The sequence below is a fragment of the Squalius cephalus genome, assembly GCF_949319135.1.
Source record: "Squalius cephalus genome assembly, chromosome: 7".
Classification (NCBI taxonomy): domain Eukaryota; kingdom Metazoa; phylum Chordata; class Actinopteri; order Cypriniformes; family Leuciscidae; genus Squalius; species Squalius cephalus.
Genome location: NC_137128.1, coordinates 17979551 through 18006810, shown reverse-complemented (window position 1 = coordinate 18006810; position 27260 = coordinate 17979551). Strand labels below are relative to the sequence as shown.

General features: G+C 36.7%; 2 protein-coding genes across 2 annotated transcripts in view; one reads left to right on the top strand and one right to left on the bottom strand.

The window, feature by feature from the left end:
• Nucleotides 1-14335, top strand: part of pigk (phosphatidylinositol glycan anchor biosynthesis, class K) — a 46108-nt gene extending 31773 nt beyond the window's left edge. Inside the window, exon 11 of the mRNA XM_079876047.1 lies at nt 13571-14335. Coding sequence (XP_079732173.1) covers nt 13571-13687 — 117 coding nt within the window. The 3' untranslated portion in view covers nt 13688-14335. The remainder of the gene's footprint in view (nt 1-13570) is intronic.
• An 8028-nt stretch (nt 14336-22363) lies between these two features.
• Nucleotides 22364-27260, bottom strand: part of st6galnac5a (ST6 (alpha-N-acetyl-neuraminyl-2,3-beta-galactosyl-1,3)-N-acetylgalactosaminide alpha-2,6-sialyltransferase 5a) — a 36247-nt gene continuing 31350 nt past the window's right edge. The window contains exons 4-5 of the mRNA XM_079876050.1: nt 24250-24357; nt 22364-22878 (exon numbers count right to left, since the gene is read on the bottom strand). Of these exons, the coding sequence (XP_079732176.1) occupies nt 22632-22878; nt 24250-24357 (355 nt within the window). The 3' untranslated portion in view covers nt 22364-22631. The remainder of the gene's footprint in view (nt 22879-24249; nt 24358-27260) is intronic.

The window sequence follows — 27260 nt, the reverse complement described above, 5'->3', positions numbered from 1 at the left end:
ATAGTAAGATACAAACCAGCTTTGGGCAAATTCTCCTCTGCTACATGGTTATTTAGGGATAATGGCAAAGGCAAAAACCTCATTATTTCTTAAACTCTGATTTAGATTAAGAATATGATCAAACCCCTAATACAGTTTCCTAACCAAACATAATGCAATATAAGATACTTTTTTTGTCCTAACCAGCAAAAAGATGTAAAATATGTTTTGATTGGCAGTGGTTTTGTCGCATCGAAAAATGTACGAAGAACTTGTGGTCGGAAAATGTACATTGTCGCAGTTGGTTTGGACATGATGTAACCCTAACCCTGTAATTAAACTTTGGTGTGCATTTCTTTCTGGACTTGTATTACAAACATGAATGATGCCACAAATGGATTAACATTGAAGGAGAGTTCCAAGCCATCAGAATATCATAGAGATTCTATGATAGCAGAATTTAATGCAAATGAGCAGTGGTGTGATGCGGGACTGTTTTGTGAATATTAGAATAACTGAATCAATGTAATGCTCAAAAAAGTTTCAGGTCAGATTCTCCTGTGGCCGCTCTTCACAGATAATGAAGGTGGTGTTCTCACTCTATTTCAAAAACGAGAGTTGTGTAGTGTTATAAGAGTCCTGAATGGACATCTTTCCTTATCAAGCCAAAGACGTAGTCACATTGTGTCATGTGGTATAGAGACTTTCAAGAGCCATTTCAATTGGATTCACATTATTGTTGTAGTCTTAAAATAGTCATTTTAGTCATTCTAAATTAAACATAATGTTACTTATTTTTGTCGCACTATAACAAATTTTTCAATTGTAAATAAATGAAATTATACTTGTTTGAAAAAAGTAACTTTGCTATTACAGTGTATTTTTAGCAAGTACTTAAGTTACACAATCTCTCTCTCTCTCTCTCTCTCTCTCTCTCTCTCTCTCTCTCTCTCTCTCTCTCTCTCTCTCTCGTGGAAATGACATTTCTTCCTCCATTCAGAACTACACGTTTGATTTGCAATGTAGCCAAGGACCCGTTAAAATTTGATTATGACTGATACTTGAAGGTAATTTGTAAGTGAACATCTGTTTAAAATGTGCAGATATTTTTTAGTTTAAGATGTCTCTTCTTAGATTCAAAATGTTTAATGATCAAAGTTCTAAAGTGTCTTAAGACAGATACATTAAAGAGCATTTTTAGAACAGCACAGAATTATTTAAGATAGCCAAGGATGAATAATTCTTCCTCAAATTGCTCTGATACTATGTGCCTAATTCACTGAATAGTTGCATCACTTTTGTACGCATTAAAGGGATAGTTCACCTAAAAATGAAAATTACCCCATGATTTACTCCACTTTAAGTCATCCTAGGTGTATCTGACTTTTTTTCTGTCAGACGAATAGAATCGGAGTTAAATAAAAAAAAATGCCCTGACTCTTCCAAGCTTTATTAATGGCAGTGAATGGAGGATATGATTTTGAAGGCAAAAAAAGTGCACCCATCCTTCATAAAAATGTTATTAACCACGTGGAGCCGAATGGATTACTTTTATGATGGATAAATGTACTTTTTTGGGCTTCAAAATCTCGTCCTCCATTCACTGCCATTATGAAGCTTTGAAGAGCTATATAATAATTATATATATATATATATATATATATATATATATATATATATATATATATATATATATATATTTTTTTTTTTTTTTTTTTTTTTTTTATATAACTCCGATTGTATTCGTCTGAAAAAAGAAAGTCATATACACCTAGGGTGGCTTGAGGGTGTGTAAATCATGGGCTAATTTTCATGTTTAGGTGAACTATCCTTTAACATCTGCATCATATTACCTTATCAATATTACCCACAATCCAGTTTAACGAGGCACGATTTGTTCACTATAGTTCAGTTAAGTCATTGTCATTCTTTTCAGTATAAATATACCTCCTTTCACATGAATTGGCTTTATAGATTGCACCTAATAATATTAATTCCTTGTTGTTTTTTTATTAATAAAGAAATAGTAATATTTTGAAATACGATCACAATTTAACAGTATTGAACTGTTTTAATATGAATTCATGTTTTAATTTTAATTAATTCCTGTTATGCTTATTAGGTTTAAACATGCTTATTTGGTGCTCGATTATTATTTATTATTGGTGCTCAGTTATTAGTAATGGATCTTATTATCAATGTTGAAAACCGTTTTTGCTGCTAATTTTTGTTGTGGAAACTGAGATAAATCTTTTTTAGGATTCTTTTATAAATAGAAAAAAATACACAGCAAAAATCGTTTTTCGGCATTGGTAATAATAATAAATGTTTCTTGAGCAGCAAATCAGCATATTAAAATGATTTCTGAAGGATCATGTGACACTGAAGACTGGAGTAATGATGCTGAAAATTCAGCTTAGCCATCACAGGAATTATACTAATATTTGACAATAGTTCTATTTTTACCCTATTTTGGATCAAATAGATAAACTTGGTGAGATAAGAGACTTCTTTCAAAAACAGTGCAGACTGCAAATTCGTTCTTAGAGAAATCCCCCATGTTTAATCTATTTAACAAATCTAGTCAGTGTATGAGGTTATACAGTAGCAGTGGGAACGCTGGGCTGTAACCCTGTCTTTTCTTCCAAGAGCTCTTGTTAGCCGTGCTGTCTCCTGGTTCAAACCTTCTGTCTCCGGTTGAGGATTAGGTTATCCCCTTTGTGCAGCGATCATTCTTGCTTCTGAATCAGAATTCAAATGTCAGAGACTAATCACGGTGTACTCAGCTGAATGCTTTTCTCCAAACTCAATTACTCTGCTTGTTGTGATGATTTTGCTCTGAGGACTCTTGCTTTCAGCTTTGAATAGTTATTTGTTGGCTTGACAGTTTGATGCCTCAGCACTATGGCTTTAGGGAATCAAAGCTGGAGGAGGAGGAGGATGTATGGCTTGTCCTCCTTTTGTCCTTTTTTGTCTGGGTTGTGAACCAGTCCAATCGAAAATAATTTATTCACTGAATAGCATGAGGTTTGATGGCAGAGTTTCCATTCCAGCAGAATGGAGTACAATTCCACCACGCATAAAGCATGATTTACCAGAAAACTTAAAGGGATAGTTCAGCCAAAAATGAAAATTGTTTTTATTTACTCGTGGGATTCTAAACTCATGAATTTTTATTATTATGCATAATTGCTAAAGAAGGGTTTTTAAGAGTTTGACAAGCTTTTGTTCATGTTATGTCAAAACGTTCAAGCTTCTTGCTGTTTTACTTCATATTCAGAAAAAATGTACTGAGAAATTGTACTTAAAATTGTCCTTGTTATGCTCAATCACAACAGATTGGGCCATCTGACCAATCAGAGCAGAGTAGACCAATCACATCAGACTAAGCCATCTGACCAATCAGAGCAGAGCAGACCAATCACATCAGACTAAGCCATCTGACCAATCAGAGCAGAGTAGACCAATCACATCAGACTAAGCCATCTGACCAATCAGAGCAGAGTAGACCAATCACATCAGACTAAGCCATCTGACCAATCAGAGCAGAGTAGACCAATCACATCAGACTAAGCCATCTGACCAATCAGAGTAGAGTAGGCTCACAGAAAGGAGGGGTTTAAAGAGACTGAATCCTCTATCGTTTATCAGAAAGTGAAATATACACGAATACTTGAAAAAAGTATTTGTTTAATTGTAAGTATTTAAACGTTAAAAATGAAACACTTGTCTTAGCATTTAAAAAATTGACTTTTGAAAACAAAAGACTGAAAAAATAATTTTCTCATTTTAGGGTTTTTTTTTTTTTTTTTTTTTGCATAAACTTTGTAAAGAACCCTGTCATTAATAACAAATTTCTCATTGTTCTGACTAGGTAAAACTCTAGGACACTGCAGATGTTAAAGTTAACCCGGATATTTTAGTTAAAATTAGCAGCCGATGATTTTATAGTGGTTTGACATTTATTGTGAATATAGTAATTTTTAGATTAATAATCAAAACTAATCATGAACTGCTCACACTTGACTCGAGATCATAAATCTAATTTGTTATTATAAAAAACACATTTGTTTAAAGTCTATGTCTGAAAGACATTATTCACCCAAAAATGAACTTATGTTAGCGTGATTGATTGGCTTGTTAGGATAAAGAAAAATTGGGATAAAGAAAAATTCTTTTAAGTCATGATGACCTTTATTATAATTTGTATAATTTATATATTATAATTATATTATATATATAATCATTATCATTTTTTCCTTGTAAATGTAATTGAGGATAAGTAAAAGTATTCTGTTTCAACAGAACTCAAGGACAGATTCCCCAGATTAATATTTAAGTATAGTGATGTACTAGCCTATCACTTTACATCTCTGTTCATACAGTATATGCACACATATGGAGTAGCTTTACAGAGGTGTTAATCTTCATCGAAACCAGCATGTATTTTATGTTAACTAGTCAGAATACTCTTGATATCTCTACTCAACTCTTCAAGGAGTCCAGTTAGCACATACAGTGGTGAAAATGGTGTTTCTCACCCTCAAACAAGCACATTGTCTTGATAATGTGTTATTGATGGAAATGGCATATTTTTGAACAAAGGAAAATTCATTGCAGAAATATGCAAATGTATCTTGTGTTTTCACAGAAATAAGATTAGTTTACCATTCTTATGTATTATGGTATCATTCATTTCTTCTTTTTTTTTTTTTCAATAGCCACTTCACGTTCCTGATGCAGTTGTTTTAAATGTCTTTGGATTTGGATTAGTAAACATTAATTAGCTTTCTGAAATACTCAATTCTGATTGGTCAGTTGCAGCACTCTGTGATCAACTGCATAAGGAATAACGGAATGTTGAGTTATTGATGAGATAATATAGAATAGCATGGCGTTACTGACAACATGGTTCTGTGTTGCGTGTGTGTGAGAGAAAGAGCGAGGGAGGGAGGGATGTACTTTCCGTAGATAAAAATAATTTAGAGGTGGAAAAAATATGGAAATTGTTTATTTGCTTTGGCCAATATCTTTATTTTTCTGGGTCTTTTTCTGTGGTAGACCATACAGCTCTTTGAAATAACTGATATTATTCGGCAAAGGGAAATTGAACTGAAATGCGGTCTAGATCTGGAACTACTTCACAGCCACAGTTATCGTGTCAGAGAATCAGAATCAGGCATCTAGTGTGCTTTATCATTTTGTGTGATCTCTTACATCGGTCTAACTCCACATCTCTCATAGCACTTTCATTGTTCTCACATAATCAAATAAATAAATGGACATGAAGTATTGATTTGGGGTGAAATTATTAATGTATTTGGTTAGTATAAGCATGTAATAAGCAGGATCATATAGAGCAGGGTTTTTCAAACAGGAGTTGCAGGAGGTTTCTAAATTGATGAATGGCTAATAATTAAATATCCAATGTAAAATTAAAATGAAATAAATGGAGCTGCTCGATAATCGCGATATGGTGCGACTGTCAAATCAAAGGCTGTGATTTAATTAAATAACTCTGTAGTCTGATCCTCCGCATGTTAAAAAAACATGATTCACATTGCATTTATGCATTTATATGTAAATATATATTGTCTGTAGAAGGCGTAGGACCATAAAATGTTCATCCAATCATTGAATTTGTTCCGAATGCAATGATACGATGTCACCTGCCTGTCAACGTGTGTTTCCATTCCTCCACGTTAGACAGACGTCAGTCACTGAGCACCACAAACAACCAGCAGCCACCTTTATCAGTTCTTCCTGAACCAAAACAACCAGCTTATGCTGTGTTCACGCCATAACTACTGTAATTTGGAGGAGATATAAAACCTGTGACGTTATACTAGGAGCGGTTCCTGAATCGAATTAATACGTTTCAATGGCAACACTATCAACGCCGAAATTAATTTGCAGCAGTCAGGTGGTACAGGTCAGTGCTCTTTAAGCTATGTTCATTATTATTGTAATGTTATGTGTTTTGAGACATGAGGTAGTTTAACGCCGTCTCTCGCGACACTTTTGTTTGCTCCCTGCTGTAAGCGTGCATGTGTTTTGAAGGAGGCGTGACTGGAGACGCTGTGAAGGGAGGGTGGGATCTTATGCTTACAAAGCTAGCTCAATATTGCTAGCCTCTCTGAAAATTGCCTACCCTACCTTTAAATGCAGCAAATCTCTGTATGTTCTGCGAGTTCACTCACTCACTCACTCACTCACTCACTCACTCACTCACTCACTCACTCACTCACTCACTCACGTGCATTTTGGAACTCAACATGTGCCGGGCTCACTTTATTTTTTATTTACATTTTATTTATTTACTATATTTAATTACATTTTTGTGGGCAGAAGTTTACTGCATTTCAGCAGTATTCCTCCAAATTAAGAGCTCAAGGATTTTAAATGTTCAAAGCTTGAGGGTTTAAATGTTTGAAAGTGCAGAATTAGTATTGTAACTTAATAATATTTTTATTATATTTATCAAATATACATTTTTATTTTACAGTAAAATTATAATTTATAACAGTTAAATATTTCTGCCTTGATTTTTGTAATTAGAGTTAAAATAATAATAATAATAATAATTATTGTTATTATTATTATTATTGTGAATATTTATTTTGATTGGGTTACTAAAACATCACTGTAATGTGGACTGAGACACCTATCACAACAAAAAAGAGGTTTGAGTCTACTTTTAAAGTCCAGCTACAAATTCAAAATACACTTGCTAATAAAATATTAAATGTTTATTTACTTGAATGTCATGTTGCCATTAACTGACATCAAGAGATCTGTGAAAATGTGAATGTGTCATTAATTTAAATATTAACTTATTACCTATCTCAGGGGGTACTTCAAGTAAATATTTTACATCCAAGGGGTTTGGCTAATAAAAAAGTTTGGGAACCCCTGAAATAGAGTCAGTTGTGATTGTCAAAAAAACAAACACACACACACACACAAAATCAGGACCCATCATGTCCAGGTTTATTTTGCAATAATGCCCAGCTCATCTGGCTGATGTTCTGGGTTCAGGTGTTCCGAGTGTTTTAACTTGTTGCTATATGAAGTCACTAGGGTGTTATAGTTACATCCTGGTACTTCTCTTTTGATATTCTGGTCTCTCACGTTCCTCCTGCAGTGTCTGAAATTTTTCACCCATTTCATCATTCACCAGGTGAGAACGTGTGATCCCACAACTGACTATCAAAGAACTGTGTCACTTATTTGTGAGTGCAGTCCCTTGATCATCTTGATCTAAACAATTTTGAACTTTTCGAGCGCTAATAATCTCTGAATAATCCCATTCATCTCCCTCTCCCTCATTATCATGGCTCCAGTTAACTCTAGCTCAGTTCCTCGACTGCTCCCGGAGGTAGACTGAGCCGCCTGTCGGAGTCAATCCATCAGTCCGCGTTCAGCCATGTGCGAAGCCCCCTTATGTACAGTCTTCACCCTCCCGTTTTCCTCTTACTTGTGGAGGTTAACTGCCTCAGCACTCGGGACATCTCCTCCACTGTCCTCCACGCTCAGGTGCAATGTATTATGCAGATGAAGGCCACTCATTATTGCTGTCCTTACTGTCTGATGGAGCAAAACAGATCGTCTTGCAGCATGTGAATTTGCGGAGTTGTTAGGAAGAATGTTAGGAAGGTACAAGTGTGCTGATGTCATAATGAAGAAAATAAGCCACATTTAAAGGAGTAAATTGTTGAAATTGAAAAATCTGTATCGAGTAGTTTGGCATTATCCAACATTATTATTTCTTAGAGAAAATAAAACGTGAAGTCCATGCCTTTTTATAAAGTCTTGATTTTGTATTTGTTGTCTGCTAAATTAGATTTTCATGTTTTAATGTTCAAAAAAACATTGTTTTTCACATATTTTACAATGTTGCAGCACCTCTCTTCGCAGTCTGTCAGTAACGCTCTGTTTTAGTTCCGGTCTCTACAAAGCCACTCCTTCCTAAAAGCACATTGTGCTCTGATTGGTCGGCTGGACCAGTGTGTTGTGATTGGTCAATCGCTGTTTTGAGAGTGTTTTGGAAATGTCCCTTTCCAATACCTTGAGTTTCAACACATTTTTTAAGTCACATAAGGCATATTTTTTAGCATATGCCTTGAGCGGGAATTATTTAAACGAGTAGTATTGTGACGTGTTCTTTCCTAATATTATACATATTTGACATAATTTATTGCCAAGTACATGCAGGGGAGAAAAAGCATGTAACAGGAAATGATATAGAGACACCTGCAGACCCTCATGACTGTCGAGCAGTTATTATTGTAAAATATAACTATTACCGGTATACACATTTTTGTTAATTGAAATTAAATTGAAATAAAATAAATGTAAATGTTAGATGAAAAAAAACAAACCAAAGTTAGAAATTCTAACTGAAATAAATGTTTAAGCTAATAATTGGAAAAAAACAACAACAATCTAAAACTGAACTAAAACTAAAAATGAAATAAAAATAAATTAAGCCTAAATAGTAATAAAGTAATTAAATAGTATTTAATAAAAACGTTATAAAAAAGTTTTTTTTTTTTTTATAATTACTAAAAGTTTAAATTAAAATAAAAAAATAAAAAATTAAAATATACAAATAAAATCTGATTAAATATATGAATAAACACTAGTGTATATAAATAATATTTAAAATAACACTTTTCAATTTCACGACGCCCCAATGTAATGATATTTATGAATAAATAATGCATGACGTTTGTAATACATTCTTTTTACCTAGTAAAATATGTGTACACACATATTCAGGGTGTAAGTCAAATGTTCTTTTTCCGTACAACAAATCTGTAGAGTAATTACATAGAAATGTTTGTTTAAAAAATATTATAAAACTTTTTTTTTTAACAATATAAACCAACATGAATATGAAGAGCACATTTTGAACCTGTCACTGTTTAAACAACATGTTTGACCATTTTCCTTGATTTATTTAGGACACTCTTATTTGTCATTGACACCATGATAGGCCTCATGTTAGAATGGGAGGACAATATTTTCCAACATAAATTTGAGTCAGTTCATTAACAAAGCTATTTTATGGCTTCAGAAGATTTAGAATATAGCGCACAGTGTATATGGGCCACTTTTATGGTGCTTTATCTATCTATTTAGTTGTGTGTGTCTCCCATTCACTTTTATTTATGGAAAAGAGTGACGTGCATTCTTCAACATTTCTCTTTTTTTGTTCTATGGAAAAATGAAACTCATATTTTTTTGGAACAACATGAGACGGTGAGAGAATTTTCACTTTCGGGTGAATTATTCCTTTGAAAGTGTGTATCCAGCACAGCCGTGATGGGAAGGACGGCGAACACGCGTAAACAACATGCACAAATGTTCTGTATCCGTCTTTCCCCGAAGCTGTATGTGTCACACAAACCCCTTTCCCCCGGTTCCTGTGGGTGTGTCCGGTTATGTGCACTGTGGTGGTCATTGTGGATATATATTATTCATTTCTAGATCACAGTGAAACACGCAGTCATGTTCACATGCAGTGCAGGCAAAGGCCTGGAAGCCCCTGGAACTTTGTTGGAAAAGTTATGCGAACTCTCTTTTTAGAGGTTAACCTTTTCTTTTCAGTAGAATATTCAGCCCGCATTAGCATAGAAATATGCTCTTCTGGTGATGCATGTTTAATGGTGGGTGATTTAAATGTATAATATTCATACACAAAGTGATGATGTGGCTGTAAATGTGCAAACACTTACTGAAGCAGACGTGTTCTGATGCAGTGCGCTCTGTGAGTCTTCTTCTTTCTTTCTTTCTTTCTTTCTTTCTTTCTTTCTTTCTTTCTTTCTTTCTTTCTTTCTTTCTTTCTTTCTTTCTTTCTTTCTTTTGTTTTTCTGTTCGTTTATTTTTGCTTGCAAGTGCTCGTTCTTCCATTTGCCTGATCATTCTGTCTTTCTCTTGTTTGTGCTCTCATTCATTTTTTCACCCTCTAGTTCTGTCTTTTCTTCTTTCATTCTTTTTTCACTTAATTCATTTTCCGCATTGATTCATTTGTTCGAGTGCTTTGTTGCAGTCGTCCGATTAGTCTTTTTTATTGTTTGTTCTATTTTTCATTTATTCTCTCCATTCATTTATTTATTCGCTTGCACATTTCCTTCTTCCAATCACTTGACGATTCTTGCTTTTTTCATTCATTTGTGCTCTTTCAATTAATAGATTTTTTTGCTTTTTCTTTCTTTCCCATTGTCCCATGGCTTCATTCATTCTTCTTTTTTCTGTTCATTCATTTGTTCTCTTGCACGTTCTTTGTTCCATTTGTCCAATCAGTCTCTCTTTCCATAATTTCTTCGTTCTTTCTTTTCAATGTTTTTTGTTTGTACTTTCTTTTACTCGCTCATTCTGTTTGTTTTTTTTTATCAATTTTGTTCACTTGTTTGCTTGCATGTTCATTCTATGATTTGTTCGATTGTTTGTCCTTCATATGTTCATTCATTGATTCATTTAATTATTCCCTCTTTTTGTTAGTTTTATTCTGTTCCTTCTTTCGTCTGCTTGCTTTTTCTTTCATTCATTCTTTATATTTGTCTTTATATTTATTCTTTCAGTTTTTCTTTGTTTCCTTTTTTTTCTGTTTTCTCTCATTTGTTCTTTCTTTTTTTTGTTGACTTGTTCTGTTCTTCATCTCTTTCTTTGGCCATGTTCACACAGCAGCAGAGTGCAGTTGTGAGCTCTGTATTTGAGTCCTTAATACGGTTACATTCACACACAAATCAGTTACGTACGGTAGTGACAACCTCCTTCTATATCTTACACCCATACATTTTCAGGACCGCATTCTTGAAAACCTGCTCTGTGTGAAGGAAAGCCGCTCTTGTGCTGCACAAACACGTGTCTTGCGGGTTTTCATTTGTGGTTTCGAGATATGAGCTGTGTGTCATCTGAAGGTTTTAGATCCAGTCTCTGTTCTCCACCAGAGCTGCTCTCGTCAGACTCTAAATAGAAACTCGCGGCTCAATTGGACTCTTGTCGTGTTAAAAGTGATAAGACTTTTTAGTTTTATGGATGTCGCCATCTTTGATATTACTATGGTCACTTATGGGCTTGACTATGGGCTTGACTCTCATTGCATGTTCATACAGTTTACATCTCGTAATTCTGACTTCATTTCTCAAAATTGGCAGTTTACGTCCCGCAATTCTGACTTTATTTCTTAAGCCCTATTCGAACGGGATTAACTTTACAAGGGTAGATGGAGTAATGCAATTTTTCCACAGGACGTCTGTTATATTAATGACCAATTTGCACTGGATAAGATATCTCAGTAAAACTAGCAGAAGTGGGAGGGGTAACTCGATTTATGCACCGCCGTCACCCTCCTGTCGTCATGTGTGTATTATGTTGATTCCTGATTTCACGTGGGCAAACACATGTGACCCTGGATCACAAAACCAGTCACAAGTCGCACAGGTATATCTGTGGCAATATCAAACAATACATTGTATGGGTCAAAATTATCGATTTTTCTTTTATGCCAAAAATCATTAGGATTTTAAGTAAAGATCATGTTCCATCAAGATATTTTGTAAATTTCATACCGTAAATATATAAAAGTATCACTTACCTAACGCTAAAATAAGTTTTGTGCCTCTAACAAGTGCTTTCGATCTTCTTTCTGATCTGAATGGTATGTGGAAAACACTTGAGTTTTGCCACAGACTTGTCCCAGCGTCTAGATCGCAACTGAATGCTTTTTTGAGCGCCTCCATACTTGAAAAAACCCGGAAAACTACTTTTAAACAGGAAATGGACGGCAATATTTACGCACATTTACAGCGGATCTATTCGCATGGGATTAGTTGACCCAAGTAAATTTTTCCGGAAAGGTAAATGTCACTGTAATATTTACTGCCATTGTCTGTAATGATTACTGAGATGGCACATTCGGACGGGACTAAAATCACAGAGAAGCTCTGGTAATTATTACTTTACCCCACCTCTCCATGGTAAACTAATCCCGTCCGAATAGGGCTTTAGAATTGGCAGTTTACATCCTGTAATTCTGACTTTATTTCTCAGAATTGCTATTTGCTAATTTTATTTCTTAAGGCCTATTCGGACAGGATTAGTTTACCATGGAGAGGTGGGGTAAAGTAATAATTACCAGAGCTTCTCAGTGATTTTAGTCCCGTCCGAATGTGCCATCTCAGTAATCATTACGGACAATGGCAGTAAATATTACTGCGACTTTTTTTAAATTAAAAATTACCTCAGGTAATACTAATCCCGTGCGAATAGACCCGCTGTAAATATGTACGTTAATATTTTGTCATTTCCTGTTTAAAAGTAGTTCTCCGCGGTTTTTAAAGTATGGAGGCACTTGAAAAAGCATTCAGTTGCGATCTAGACGCTGGGACAAATCTGGCAAAACTGGTGTTTTCCAGATACCATTCAGATCAGAAAGAAGACCGAAAGCACTTGTTAGAGGCACGAAACATCCTTTAGCTTTAGGTAAGTGCCTATTACCAACACAATCCAGTCTGAAGTTAATTAATACATCGTTCGACCGGACATACCTGTTTTATATAACAGTTTATATAACTGTGGCGGCGGCAGTGGCTCAGTGGTTCATGTAGGTTGTCTACAAACCGGAAGGTTGGTGGTTCCATCCCCGGTTGCACCTGACCAAGTGTCGAGGTGTCCATGAGCAAGACACCTTACCCCAGCTGCTCCCGACGAGCTGGATGGCACCTTGCATGGCTGACTCCGCCGTCGGTGTATGAATGAGTGAATGAATGGGTGAATGTGAGGCAACATGTAAAGCACTTTGGTGGCCATGGGTCTGTTGAAAGCGCTATATAAATGCAGTCCATTTACCATTTATATATATAAATATAGGTAATATGTGTTTTCGAGGTACCCCGATTAAAAGTTAATCCCGTCCGAACAGGGCTTTAGAATTGCCAGTTTACATCTCGTAATTCTGACTTTATTTTCTCAGAGTTGTGAGTTAGAAACTCACAATTGCCAGTTATAAAGTCAGACTTGTGAGATCTACATAAACTTGCAATTGCAAGAAAATGTGGTGAGCTGTTTTTTCCCTCTCAGTATTAGTTGAATGTGTGTGGTTGGTAATAACGTTTGCACTGCCCTGTCCTTCAATAACAGCCTTTGGGTAAACATTAGCTTCTTTTCCAACATCGGGCCGAACGGTTCTAAGAACGATGAGGAACGGTTCCAGTTTTATTTCCACTTAAGCCCGATTACGATTGCACGATTCTCGGCCCGGAATTCTTGCGTACTGGTAGAACGCGTGTAATGACGTCGGCACTCAGGATTGGTCACTTGTCTGTTGCCTGGCTACCAGTTTCTCTGTAGCTGGCTAAATGTGCTATTTGAGAGACGTAAACACAAGTTTTTAATAAAATAAAAATCTGATCATCCTCCATAATGCAGTTGCTATTTACATCTCATATCGTCTGTAAAAGGCAACGACTGACACACTGTGGTTTACATAGTGCATCCAGTTTTTTTATTTCAGAAGGGCAAATTAAATTAAGTTGTTCATGCTGTGAAACAGACTCATTAGAGTTCTCGCTACTTGTCTTCACAGAAACCCAAGCAGAAAGACTGGCACCCTCCTGATGGCTTCATTCTGGGGCTCTGGACTCTAATCCTACTGGTGTTCTTCAAGACCTATGGCATCAAACATCTCAAACACATCTTCTGATCCCACAGAGGTCAAAGAACCAGCTGCGTCTGTGTCTCTGTCATAAGAGAGTCCACCATAACTTTCTTCATGATTTGGTCAGGAATAGGTTATTTATTTCTTGATGCAAGTTTGTTTTCTTTTGGTTTTGCTGTGTATCATATTTTGAAAGTGACATGCACTGACTTGCGTTGAAATGTTCTTTGTTGTTGTTGTTTTTTTTGCTCTGTAGTGAAATCCATTTGAATTTCACACAGGGACTTTCTTTTGAACTAAACACACACAGACAGTGTGGGAGGGAGAAGCATACTTCTTGTTTTTTTGGTTTGTTTCTGTTTTTTAGTTTTTTAATTTCCAGTTATAGTTTCAGTATGGAAGCTTGTTTCCACCACGGAATAAAATAATTAAAGGATAATTGCGACTTTTTATCTCACAATTCGGACTTTTTTTTTTTTCTCTCGCTATTACGATTTTGTCACAATTCTGACTACTTTTCTCAGAGTTGTGAGATATAAACTTGCAGTTACGAGTTATAAAGTCCAATTCTGAGGTAAAAAGACTGACTTATATCGAGTGTAATTCTGACTTTTTAACTCACAATTGCGAGTTTATATCATGCAGTTCTGAGGAAAAAAACATTCAGAATTGCGAAATGTAAACTTCCAATTATGAGAAAAAAAGTATGTTGATTGAATAAAAAGTCGCATTTACCTTTTTTTACTTTTTATTCAGTGGAGGAAACAAGCTACAAGCATACTTCAGCCCAGGGCAGGGTTCAATTATTTTCTAACATTTATTATGGCACACATGGAATTGTAACTTGTAATGAGGGCATACACTCCTACCAGATTCCTTCATTTTGTTCTCAGTGGGATGAGATTGTTTTTTAGCTTTTTACAGATATTCTAAATCTCACTTTAGTCACTTATAGATACTAGAAAAGATACTAATGTTCAGGGTAGCTATGAGAAGAGTTGTGAAAACCAACTGTGAACATCTGAAACCACTTATTCATATAATGTTTGGATCATAGAAAGAAAATGAAGCTAATTTTAGGATAATGAATTTTTCTTTTCTTTTTTTTTCATTTCCATTATGAAAATAAACATCTCATTTTTTTTAAATCAGCAAAAAATAAATTAAAAAATAATAATTCTAACATGATGTGTAATTAAAATTGTCTCTCATTTAGGTAATGTAAGTTATTTCCAAATTACAGTCATGAGAATAGGCTTGTTTTTCTACATATCGTTAAGCTGCTGACAATTAACTAACAAGTAGGTAGAAAATGTCAAATATCTTATTGGTCCTAAATTAGGCTTCGTTTTTTTCTTAAGCAAAATTTTTTATTTTTTTGGTGCAATAAATGTGAGGAATTAATGGACAGCAAACACATTTCCATGTACAGCAACCAAATCACTCCATTTGCCTTTGGCTGTGTCCTGTATCTGTCCATTAGCATCTCCACTCCACTTGAACCATGTTAAGAACATGCTCTAAAAGGGGTCGACTGAATTCACCCCCTGCTGCACAGTAAGTATGAATGAGAGATTGACAAATTGGACGATTCTAGCTCATTTTTTTTTTGTTCCTGTTTGTCTAATGCGTCATTAACTGTTGGTAGGTCAGACTTCACGAATTATTTAGGAGAGCCCACATCAACATATTCACTGGCACTCATGCGAGTTAATGCATTATGAGAATTTCTACAGTGCCATTTTGCCTTTTTCATGTATATGTTCTCTAGCATTTTGCTGTTTGTTTTTTTATTGTTATTATAAAACTGGCTAAAGGTGACGTTTTGAATAAAGCCTACAGAGAAAAGACTGAAAGCTTTTCATGTTTGGTTCCTTTTAAAAGTTGAAGGAGAGTAATAAAGCAGAAAGTAGCGGAAAAATAGTGGAAAGCAGGAGCTCCTTTTTCTGTGTGAAATGAAAGAGAACAAAGAACTCACATTTTTCAATGGAGAAGCATTGCGGAAATGAATCCTTGTAACAGGATGCCGAGTTGAAAGCTGTGAATTATTTTCTGGTTATGTTGTCTTAAAAATCTACTTAATGCATATATTTATTAGGCTATGAAATCTTGTTAAAATGTAAATTATAGGATGTCAGCTCTCTCAAATCATAAAGCCATTATTAATTAAGCTAATTGCATATTTCAGCTCATTGAAGCTCATTAGTGCCCATTAAAAGGCTTATTTTTTTCAGAATCCAATATGTTGAAACCTGTTTAATGGTTGATCATAAGTACAATCAATAAATGCAGGTCAACATTGATTCACCCTACTTTCAATGAATGATATATTTAGTCATTATTAGTTGATTGTATTCAGACCTTTTGGCTTTTTTGTGTAAATATAATCTCGCACAAAGAGAAAAATCACTGAGCTATTTTTTATCCAGCATTACATTTTATGATTTTCATATATGAAATTATTTAGCACGTAATTTCAGGGTTGGTTATTTATGGCCATATTTTGGGTTTAATTACAGCTCAGCACTCGGTGATTTCATCATTCCGTCTGTTTTCTCAGAGCAGGAGACTATTGTTTCTCAGTCAGTGACTCGCTGTTTGGAAAATAGCTGGGCCACAATGAATCAATACACCACCAAGAGATAGACTCTATACCGTAGTAATCTGGTCTAGCTGCAGTGACCCAAATTGCTTTATTTCTCAACAATTCTCTCTTTCAGCATCATACTATAGTGCCACACTTGAGCTATTCTGTTCAAAACTGTGTTTTCCTCTACACAGAGTACTTGCTTTCAAGGATTGTCTACAGTGTGGCACAAACTGAAGATGAGAACGTGTCCATGTAATACCACCACCAAGGACACGTGCACGCTTCACCATTAAAGGAATATTCTGGGGTTAAATATAACTTAAGCTCACTCTTGTTGCTCAAAGACATTTTGACTTCTTATAAAAAAAAAAAAAAAAGTAATTCACAGTCACACTACACTAAGGACGATAACAAAAAATATATATAATAATTGTTCTACATTTAATTGTTCACAGCACCAAGAAACAATATTGTTGGAATCACTTTCAGAATGATTTTCTCCGGCTGATGAACGATTGACAGCCAATCAGACTTAAGCCGGGTGCACACTGTGCGATTTATTATCGTCCTTTACGATTGTTGCTTGTCAGACTAACATTATCCTCACTGTAAGATCTCAGTTGTCATTAATGTCAGACTGTACGACCATCAAGACACGTTAAAAACGGACGCAAACAAGAAAACTTGTCCGGACGGTGATGTGAGCTGCGTTACATAAGGGATTGAACTGGTGGCTACAAAGAAATCTCTTACGTTCATTTTGGTCACGACTTGTCTTGAAAAACAGTCGTCGTAGGCGAAGTCACACTGCAGGACTGAGTCAAATCTTCTGACACGGACAGAATTTCGTCGGAGGTCAAATTTTATCGGAACGGTCATTAATGAACATGTCAAACTAACATTCAAAGACTTCAGATTTTAGTTTAGGATCAGAGGATTCTTTTAGGATTTTGCACAATTTGTCTCAGACGGCCAAATCGCGGCCAAAATCGTGTGCACCTGGCTTTAGTCCTGAACGAACGAACAACTTCTGAACCCAGAATCTTTTAGCTATGTCATTTAAAGCTGCGTCATTCCTCTGTTTTCAAAACAGACTAAGGGCCCTATCATACACCCGGCGCAATCGGCCTACGAATCGCAATCAGCCAGAACACAGTTGCAAGTGTTTTTGGCTAGTTTCAGCCCGACGCAGTTTTCATTTTCACGTCCTGTGCCACGTTGTTTAAATCGCAAATGCATTTGCGTCCATCTGTGCGACCATGAGAAAACGGTCTGAAAACGAGGTGTGTTCAAGCGCATTGCTATTTTGAGGTAACTGAAACCTGGTCTAAAGTCAATGGCGCAATATATATTTTTTGTTATTTAAAGAGCACGTTATTAATATGTGCTTATAGGGGGGTTCACGATGCACATACACTTTGTCCCGAAGATGTTCTGCTTGCACGCTTTATCCTCGCGCACGAGCAGATCTGTTTCCTCGCTAGAGAAGCGTTACATTTTTCCGCTTGCAAATTCTGCCATGTAAATAGCGAATCCGCCATAGCACGAGCGCAATTTTAAAGGGAATGGGAGATGAGACTCTGATTGGTTTATTGCACATTATGCCCAAAGCACACTCATTACTCATTAAGAGAATAGGGACAACCCTTTTAGACCAAGCGCCGGGCGCGCCGACCAGCAAAAGTGTATTCAGACACGACCTAACTGCACTTGAGCCGTGCGCTTTAGACCATGCGTTTAGATCGTTAAAATAGGGCCCCTAATTATTGTGATCAGATCAATTAAGATAACAGCCCTATTAATTATTATAGGAATGACTTTATCTTGCAAACACTTTTCCTACTGTTTTTTTTTTTTAAGTGACATGATTTCCTCCACAGCTGTTAGCAAACAGAAATAAATCTCCCAGAATTCTAGTGCTTCCCTTCAAGATGGACAGGCCTACATCAGCATTTATACAGTCGCTTTTGCAATAATTCATGCTATAATGACCCATCACTCTTAGCGGCGCATCGTATCTGCAAACATTTGTGCATTCAACAGTGATGCCAACTTGTCAGTCATCTGGGGCGCATTAATGCGACGGCTGCTTTAACAGTCCCGACGCGTGTGTACATTTGCATGACTGACAGGCGCAGCGTGGTCATGGTCAATGATGCGTGACCTCCTGCTGTGGCGGGCATAATTACACCTGTACGCGTCCTCTGACATGCTCTTCACACTAACCACAAAAATAATGCATTTCATTTTAATAGGCTATACGCTTTGTGTTGACTTCATACTGCTGCGTTTCTTGTGGGATTTCAAGATGCCGTTTTACTAGATCTGAAACCTGGCACAAGACATCGGATCTGTACGCATCCCATCTGGTCATCTTAAATATTCCAGTTTTGATAAATGTGAGAACGTTAGATCAAAACTGCAGGATCACAGTGCTTATTGATTGTCATTTTTCCGTTTTAACAAACAAATTGTTTATTGTTCATGTTAAAACATTTCAAGTCAATCTCACAATCAAGTACAATCATTTGCAACATTGATCTTCTGTGTAACGTTTTCTGCAGTGCGCAACTTTCTTATCTTAAGAAGATAGATAGATAGATAGATAGATAGATAGATAGATAGATAGATAGATAGATAGATAGATAGATAGATAGATAGATAGATAGATAGATAGATAGATAGATAGATCCAGTGTCAGTGGGGACAATAAAATGTATCTAAATATTATAGTGGTCTTATTTAAAGCAAGACACTACAGGCAAAAAAGCATTTTGTGATTTTAAGGTTTTTTCATAACTTCTCTTCACATACTAGTGTAAGAGAACTCTCAAAAATTATGCTTTTAAGTTTTTTTTAAAGTTTTTTATATTGCACTTTATCTATTTGCATTTGCATCTATTTGACTCAGAAATATCCACTTCAGTAGCACTTACATACATCAAATGTCACTGATCTTTCCCATCTATATTCTGAAGTTTTTACTTGAGGGGTTTGTTCAGATATCATTTTCCTGATTTTAACATTTCATTCCTAAAAGTTGATAGTATTTTCTGATTTATGAAGTTTCAAAAAGAGAAATCCAAAATCCCCTCTGTAAAACTCTAATATGTCAACAAAACGAAAAAAAAAAAAAAAAACTTTGAACCTGGCTTTATTGAATATTCAGATTTCTTTCCTGAAAATGTATGTAGGCTAAATGAATGCATATTTAATTAGATAAAGCCTCATTTGCATATTTGAACTATATTTTATAAAACTTACATATAATGAATTTTTTTTTTTTTTGCAGTTTTTAATGTAAACAATCAGCTGGGGAAGTATGTAATATCTTTTTTTTTTAACCTATTTACCTGGGTGTCTTGCCTTAAATACAACATTACTTTCTTAAGGCCTGTTCACACCGGGACGAATTTTGCGCGCGATATTCGCCGACGTTTAACGCCTCGGAACTAAACAAAGGGCGCCAATGTGAAGCCGCTTGTCCACCAGCGTCTCGATTTCTGACGCGACGCCAAAGCCCATTCATTTCTTATGGAACTACGTCAGGCAGCAAAAACGCCCCCGCAAAGCAAGATGGGTCGCGTCGCGTCGATTTGGTCAACAGCGGCGCTGCAAAAAAGTATCTCGGTGGATACTTTATGCAAATGAGAGCGTCAAAACGCGGGGCAGCAGCCAATGGAAACTCGGCGGCGAGAATTTGTGTATGGGCGTTGCTATGGTTTCATATTTAAAGTACATTTTCAAGCAGCGAAAACGTCACAGGCGTCGCGTCGGAACAAAAATTGATCGGACGCTGGTGGACAAGCGGCTTGAGTGTGCACACCGACGCTTGTCTACCAGCGTCCGATCAATTTTTGTTCCGACGCGACGCCTGTGACGTTTTCGCTGCTTGGGGCCGGGGTTTGTGTGTACTTTAAATATGAAACCATAGCAACGGCCATACACAAATTCTCGCCGCCGAGTTTCCATTGGCTGCTGCCCCGCGTTTTGACGCTCTCATTTGCATAAAGTATCCACCGAGATACTTTTTTGCAGCGCCGCTGTTGACCAAATCGACGCGACGCGACCCATCATGCTTTGCGGGGGGCGTTTTTGCTGCCTGACGTAGTTCCATAGGAAATGAATGGGCTTTGGCGTCGCGTCAGAAATCGAGACGCTGGTGGACAAGCGGCTTAATTCTTTTAAAAAACGCCTCGGGTTCGTTTTTTTGGTTTGACGCGCCGCGTCAAAAACTATCCGACCAATGAGATTGGCGCTTTTGCTCACGTGTCTGGAGCTTCTGAAGTTACAGTAAAACACAACTTGGGGTCGCTCAAACACAAAACGGTCTTGCCGAGCACACATACGTAACGGCGAAGAAGATATAGGCCAAGTAGCGTCAGAGAATGTCTAATAGGAAGAGAATTGGCACTCTCTGCTTACTTCCGGTTTCTGGACTGGCTGCAGTAACACGTCTCTGTCCATGCGGGGGCGCTCGCAGGCGAGTGCAGAATGAATGGGGGTCTATGGTGAAATACCCCTCAAAATCCACTTTTCTCAGGATATAATTTTTTGTCTAGTAATTTGAATGTTGTATTTGAAAGGAGATGCAAAGGAATTACACATTGCTGGGTGTTAGATTTTTTTAGAGTCACTTATTTGCTTTAAAAAGTCTTTTAAAATGTCAATGACGTCAGAATGCTGACGTCATTAGCAGAATGCTAGCGTGTTATGGGCAACAACAACTCAACCTGTAAGAAATCGAAAAGAAATAAGTACTCGTTCATTCAACTTTCGACCTATAACCCATGTTGAACTTGCAAAACCTACAATAAAATCTGAGATTTTTCAACGGCAATCGGGTGAAAGAGACACATTTAGCCGTCTAGCCCCATAGACTCCCATTCAGTCTGCACTCGCCCGCGATCACCTCCAGTGGAACTCTAATGGAACTGCAACCAAGATCGATACAATGGGGCTAATAGGAAGTGCCAAGGCTCTCCGTAGACGGGCTCTGGTAGCGTCTACACTGCCGGGAAGAAATAAGACGAGGAAGATGCAAGGCAAGATGATTGTAGAGCTGCTGGTCTCGTTGGTGTCGGAACATAAAGAACTATATGACAAACGCGACAGCGACTACAAAAATCTTGATAAAAGAGAACTGTTATGGAGTGGTATTAAGCGCCATCTAATGTCAGGGAATGAATTTGCATGTTCACTCGGCTCATCGTCAGCGAAAATCGCTTGGGTGTGAAGACAAAAACCGCATTGAAAAACGCTGGCGAATAATGCGCCGATATTCGTCCCGGTGTGTACGGCCCTTTAGGGTACGTTTACACGACAACAATGTATGATGTACTAAAACATTTTCAAAACCTAAAAAGTTTTTCCTTTGCGTTTTTGAAAAGTTTCATGTACAGACCACAACGTTGTCAAAACGATCTCCGTTCACACGGATCCTCATAAACGACTAAAAATGCTGTATTCTGCTGCCAGGCCACTAGTTGGCGATGTTACTTTGTAAAGAAAAACTATGCGTTTTTATAGTTTACACGGAGACGATAACGGTATAGTTTAAAAAAAAAAACGTTTTCAAAAGTTTAAATTTTCAGGCCCACAAAAACGCCATTGTCATGTAAATGAATGGTAAAACATAATGCATAAAAAGTTTTCTGTTTTAAGTTGAAAACGGTGTCGTGTAAACGGCCCCTTAGAGCACATTTGTGGTTTCATTACGAATTGTTTATATTTGTAAAAGTTATTCCAAATTTGTAAAAATGGTCCTCATAATCAAAATTCATAAAAAAAAAAAAAAAAAAGAAAAGTCACAAACCACTCCCTCAAACCACCTGTCATTTAGAAACCACGTTTCACAGTCAAATCAAATAACAGCAACATAGTTTCGGCCCAGATCCGGCCCAAATCTGGGCCGTGGGGAATCCACGTGTGCCAGATGTTGGCCGGATCTGGGCCAACACCATGTAGCTGTCTGGGCCTGGATTAAATGAAGTTGCACCGTTTTGTTCTCTCATTGAATTATGGAACAAAAAGATGACAATGCTTTTACATTGACTTAGCACACATTTTGTTGCAAGCGGATCCTCGTCACTCCAGAGCTCTTGGATCCGCCATCCTTTTTCTTTTTCTTTCACACTGTGTAAAACCAAGATCTCCCAGTGATACTCAATGAATCGCTGATAAGGATTTCGGAAATATGAATGTGTACAGATTGCTGGAATGCTTTTCATACCTTAAAAAAAACAATGAATGTGCAAAAGAATAGGTTTAAGCATCAGTTCTCCATGAATCACCCACTCCCAGACAATCCAACACGTAAAGCTCCATCCACATGGCAACAGGAATTAGCCAGTGATCCGTTTGAGGCAGTTTGAGATCTTTGGAAGGCTCTGGTAAGAGTCACGTGTTCTGCGATCGGGGAAACGCTGTTGTCGCCGTGTGATTTTTCGGTAACGGCGGAGGACTCCAGTCCGGCTGGTAGAAATGGATGTTGAATGTCCGAGCCCAGTTTGCAAAGACCCGCTTCTCTGTGATGAAGCGATGGTGGCTGCCTCGACGGCCTCGCTCGTGGGAGATGTACATGGCACATTCGTCCGGGCCCGTGGGCTCGTAGTAGTGATACGGGACAGAGTGGTGCTGAGACTCCCTGGACACAATGAGAGAGGAGATTAAAATGGGGACAGTGTCATTGTATTTCTCGATTCCCCAATTAATCCTGAGCTGGATATTTGTTTTCAAGGCAATTAACCTGATTTGGTTCAGAGTACAGCGTGCTTTAAGGGGAATAAATAGATTTTATGTAATACATTAAGGTTGGAAAATGGCTGGGGGAAAGGTCATGCCTCAGCGGGGAATCACAATGAATCATTTAATTTTCGGCTTTGGGTTTTCCCCGTAGCTCTGGTACACAGCAGGGACTGCCGCGGCAATATTGCAGACTATGCAGGGAGAAAATCAATCAGACACATATAGAAAGCTCTGATCTTTGACCACATCTGCGATTCACGATATCATTTAAACGGAGATTTTGAAACACTGTAAACAACGAAACATTATGACGAAAACAAAAATGCTTAGTTGATCTGTGACCTATTTCTCATGGGGATGCATGATACATTGCCAGTTTTAGGCCAATATTGGATATTTAATTGTTTATGCTCATTTTCTATATTTTTACATTTAGATTACATTTGTCGTCACCTAATAATTACTCAAAGATAATCTTTAAAAACACTAATAATTAGAAAACATTAGACATTTTAGTTTTACTTAGACAAAATACTATAGAAATGTAAAATCTGCTTTTTTTGGCTGTAACATGAAAATAAATATACAATGTCTTGTCTTATATCAGATAGAATTGTAAAATTAGTGCATGATTATTTCTAGGTCAATAATAAAATAAACAAATTTGTGGCATTAATCTTGTGACAAAAATTCATTTGACTAAATGGTCAGATGTTCTTTAAACATTCAAAAGGTCGTGGCCAGTAAGACTTTATTTATTTATTTATTAAATAATTTTATTCAGCAAGGATGCACTAAATTTATCAAAAATTTGAAAAATGACATTGTTACACTTTCTATTCATCAAATAATCCTGATAAAAATGATCATGGTTTCCAGCAAAATCTATTTTCAACATTGATAATAATAAGAAATCTTTCTTAAGCACCAAATCAGCATATTAGAATGATTTCTGAAGGATCATGTGACTGGACAAGATGATGTAATGATGCTGAAAATTCAGCTTTGTCATCACATGAAATAAATTATATTTAAATATATATATATATATTAAAATATAAAACTATTATTTAAAATGTTAATAATATTTCATAATATTACTGTTTTTACTGTATGTCTGATCAAATACATGCAGCCTTGATAAGCATACGAGACTTATTTCAAAAACATTGAAAAATTGTAAAAACTTTTGAACGGTATAAATCAGAATTTTTTTTAGATCTCACTGTACACCAAAACCCCCAAAACAATGCATTGAAATATGACTTACCTACAGAAATCTGGAGGCACCATGCCATAAACATTGATTCTGTCACAAAGCTCTAAGGCAATAGTCATTGTGAACCAGCCTGTGCTTAACCAAGAGTTAGAGATTCTCCTGAAAAGAGAAACAAAGAGAGAGAGAGAGACTGTCTGCTGAAAACAATACAATGAATACCAAACTGCGAGGTGTGCAGTAGTTAACATTCCAGAAGACATTTCCGTTAGAAATTCCGGGCACGCAATCCTAAGATTTTGTTGCGTTTAGAGTGCCGTCCAGCTGTCAGGATCATTTCTGCAACTGAACATTATCATCAACTGTTCATCAGTTCTGCCAACCTGCCGTCTGACATGAAACCCCTGGTGAATCTTTGACAAGTAACACATTAATAAAGGACAACAAAGCATTAGTGAACAACAGCCCGGACGTGATTGATTAGAAGCCTCTGATTACTGTTAAATTACTTCCGATAACAGAGTCTGTTTGTAACACTGTAACACTGTCTGGCAAATGCAATGTACAGAATCTCTAGTGCATACGCTGGAATATACAGTGGAATTAATCAACATCTAAACCTCTGCATTTGGGTCAACTATGGACAAACCCAGCCATTGGGTTAAATCTGTAAATTACATTTTTAACCACGTTTGGATTTGTTCATATTTGACCCAAAATTGGGTTAAAACAACCCAGCATTTTTTAGAGTGTATGGAAGCTTGTTTCCGCCACAGAATAAAAAATAAAAAAGGTAATTGCGACTTTTTATCTCGCAATTCTGACTTGCATTATATAATGTTGCAAAACCAAAAGAGTTATAAAGTCAGAATTGTGAGAAAAAAACTCGCAATTCTGACTTTCAGATATAAGATATAAAGTTGCAATTGCATGATATAAAGTTGCAATTGCGTGTTATAAAGTCAGAATTGTGAGATATAAACTTGCAATTCTGAGGAAAAAAGTCAGTCTTTTGTCTTTTTTTCCTTAGAATTGGACTTTATAACTCGCAATTGCGAGTTTATATCTCACAATTCTGAGAAAAGATGTCAGAATTGCGAGATATAAACTCACAATTGCGTGTTATAAAGTCAGAATTGTGAGTTTATTTATCATAATTGTGTTTATATCTTGCAATTCTGACTTTATAACACGCAATTTTGACTTTATATCTCACAGTTCTGAGAAATAAAGTCAGAATTGCAAGATGTAAACTCGCAGTTTGTCAGATAAAAAGTCACAAAAGTTTTTTTTTCTGTGGCGAAAACAAGCTTCCATAGTTATGGGCTCTTCACACAGAACGTGACTTTGCATTCCACAGCCATGCTTTTCCATGTATTCATGATTCATGATTTCGCATGAAATGGAATTCCAAAAACACAGCGCTCAAGATAAAGAAAATAAATTTTTTAAAAGCGCGTCTCAAAACGGTTTAAAATTCTACTGCCATACCTCTCACATTTTTAATGGCCGGTTCACTCACAACATGTTTTTTTATGTCTGTGTGTGTGCTAGACAAGTGTTTCCCAACCCTGTTCCTAGAGGCACAACAACAGTGCACATTTCGGATGTCTCCCTTATCTGACCCGCATATATTTCAGGTCTTGGAGTCTCTACTAACGAGCTGGTGACTCGAATCGGTGTGTTTGATTAGGAAGAGTTCAAAAATGTTTGTGTGGCTGTGTCAAGTTAAACACACTTCAGAATCTCGCCGTAAATAGGAGGTTTTTCTGGGTTCTTTTTGCCCACTGTTTTATGAAAACTGTGAATTCATATATACTACACTTTTCATGTATGCAGGGAAGTATATTTGGATGCAGCCAAACACTCATTTGTTTATGAATGAATAAGAGTTTTTGAACAAATTGGTTGAATGAAAAATTCCCTCATACAGTCATTAATCACAACCTTCTACTGATACAGACTTTTGCCGCCATTGACAGAAATTTCTGGCTTTCCGTGTTTTCACTGTTATATGGTAGGGGGTGCTGTGACACATCTTCTGAAAGATCAAAAGACATGTGAAGAAGCAGTAGAAACAAGCGATATTATATGTAAGCAGATGCATGTGTAAAATAACGCAATCATCAACATTAAACGGCATATAAATCAAAACTGCCTAATGTTACTGAATGGAATGTCGATCCTGGACGAGCTATAGGACTGTGAATCTTTAGTTCAGTTGATAGACCCGATCTACTATGATTTGATCATCGTTCTGACTCCCATCTGGATGTACTATTTATATTTTTATTATTTTATTTATATGTATATTTAACAAAAATGCATTTTTCTCAGCATGATTTAAAAAAAAGAATGCATGAAGCTAGAATAAACCCTTTTTTTCTTCTTGTTTTCCCTCTCTGTCTCCTTGGTTACTCATTATTTGCTCTTTTGTTGCTATAGTTATTAATTTTTGCCACCTGTTTCTCATTAAGTTTCACTGTATATTTAAAGGAGAACTCGGCAACTCTAGCGAACTCTAGTCACTTCTTCGCTGATTTTTCCTTTTGTTGTCGCATGTTTTCCCCACAAGCTCCCCCTACAGCTGTGGGGCGTATATTTCACAACACTCACTGTCGTAATAAAACTCACTTGCGGCGGCCTCCTCCCCCTGTCTACCGCTGCTCATGTGCGTTTGTTTTGATCGGAGCAAGCCAACTGTATCGTGTGGAGCTATGTCTACCGAGGTGGGTAATCTGGTAATACATCATACATGCGTGTGTGTTTATGTCGAATTGCCGTAAAGCAATTCGTGTTTCGTTCTCGTTCTCGCTTCTCACGAGACTTCCAATTTCTATCTTGCCGGGACGGTAGTCCCCAAGTTGCAAGGTTGGTTTTCCGCCTGGGAACGCTGGGGGGAGCGGGGAAAGTCACCAATATCACCAGAACAGGTTGTTTAACCATCCAAATGAATTCTAGACAGTTTTATTAAGTTAAAAAAGTTACCAAGTTCTCCTTTAAGCCCTGTGTTTCAGTCAGTTACTCCTGGTCTGTTCTCTGTTCTCGTTGACACTAAGGGGCCG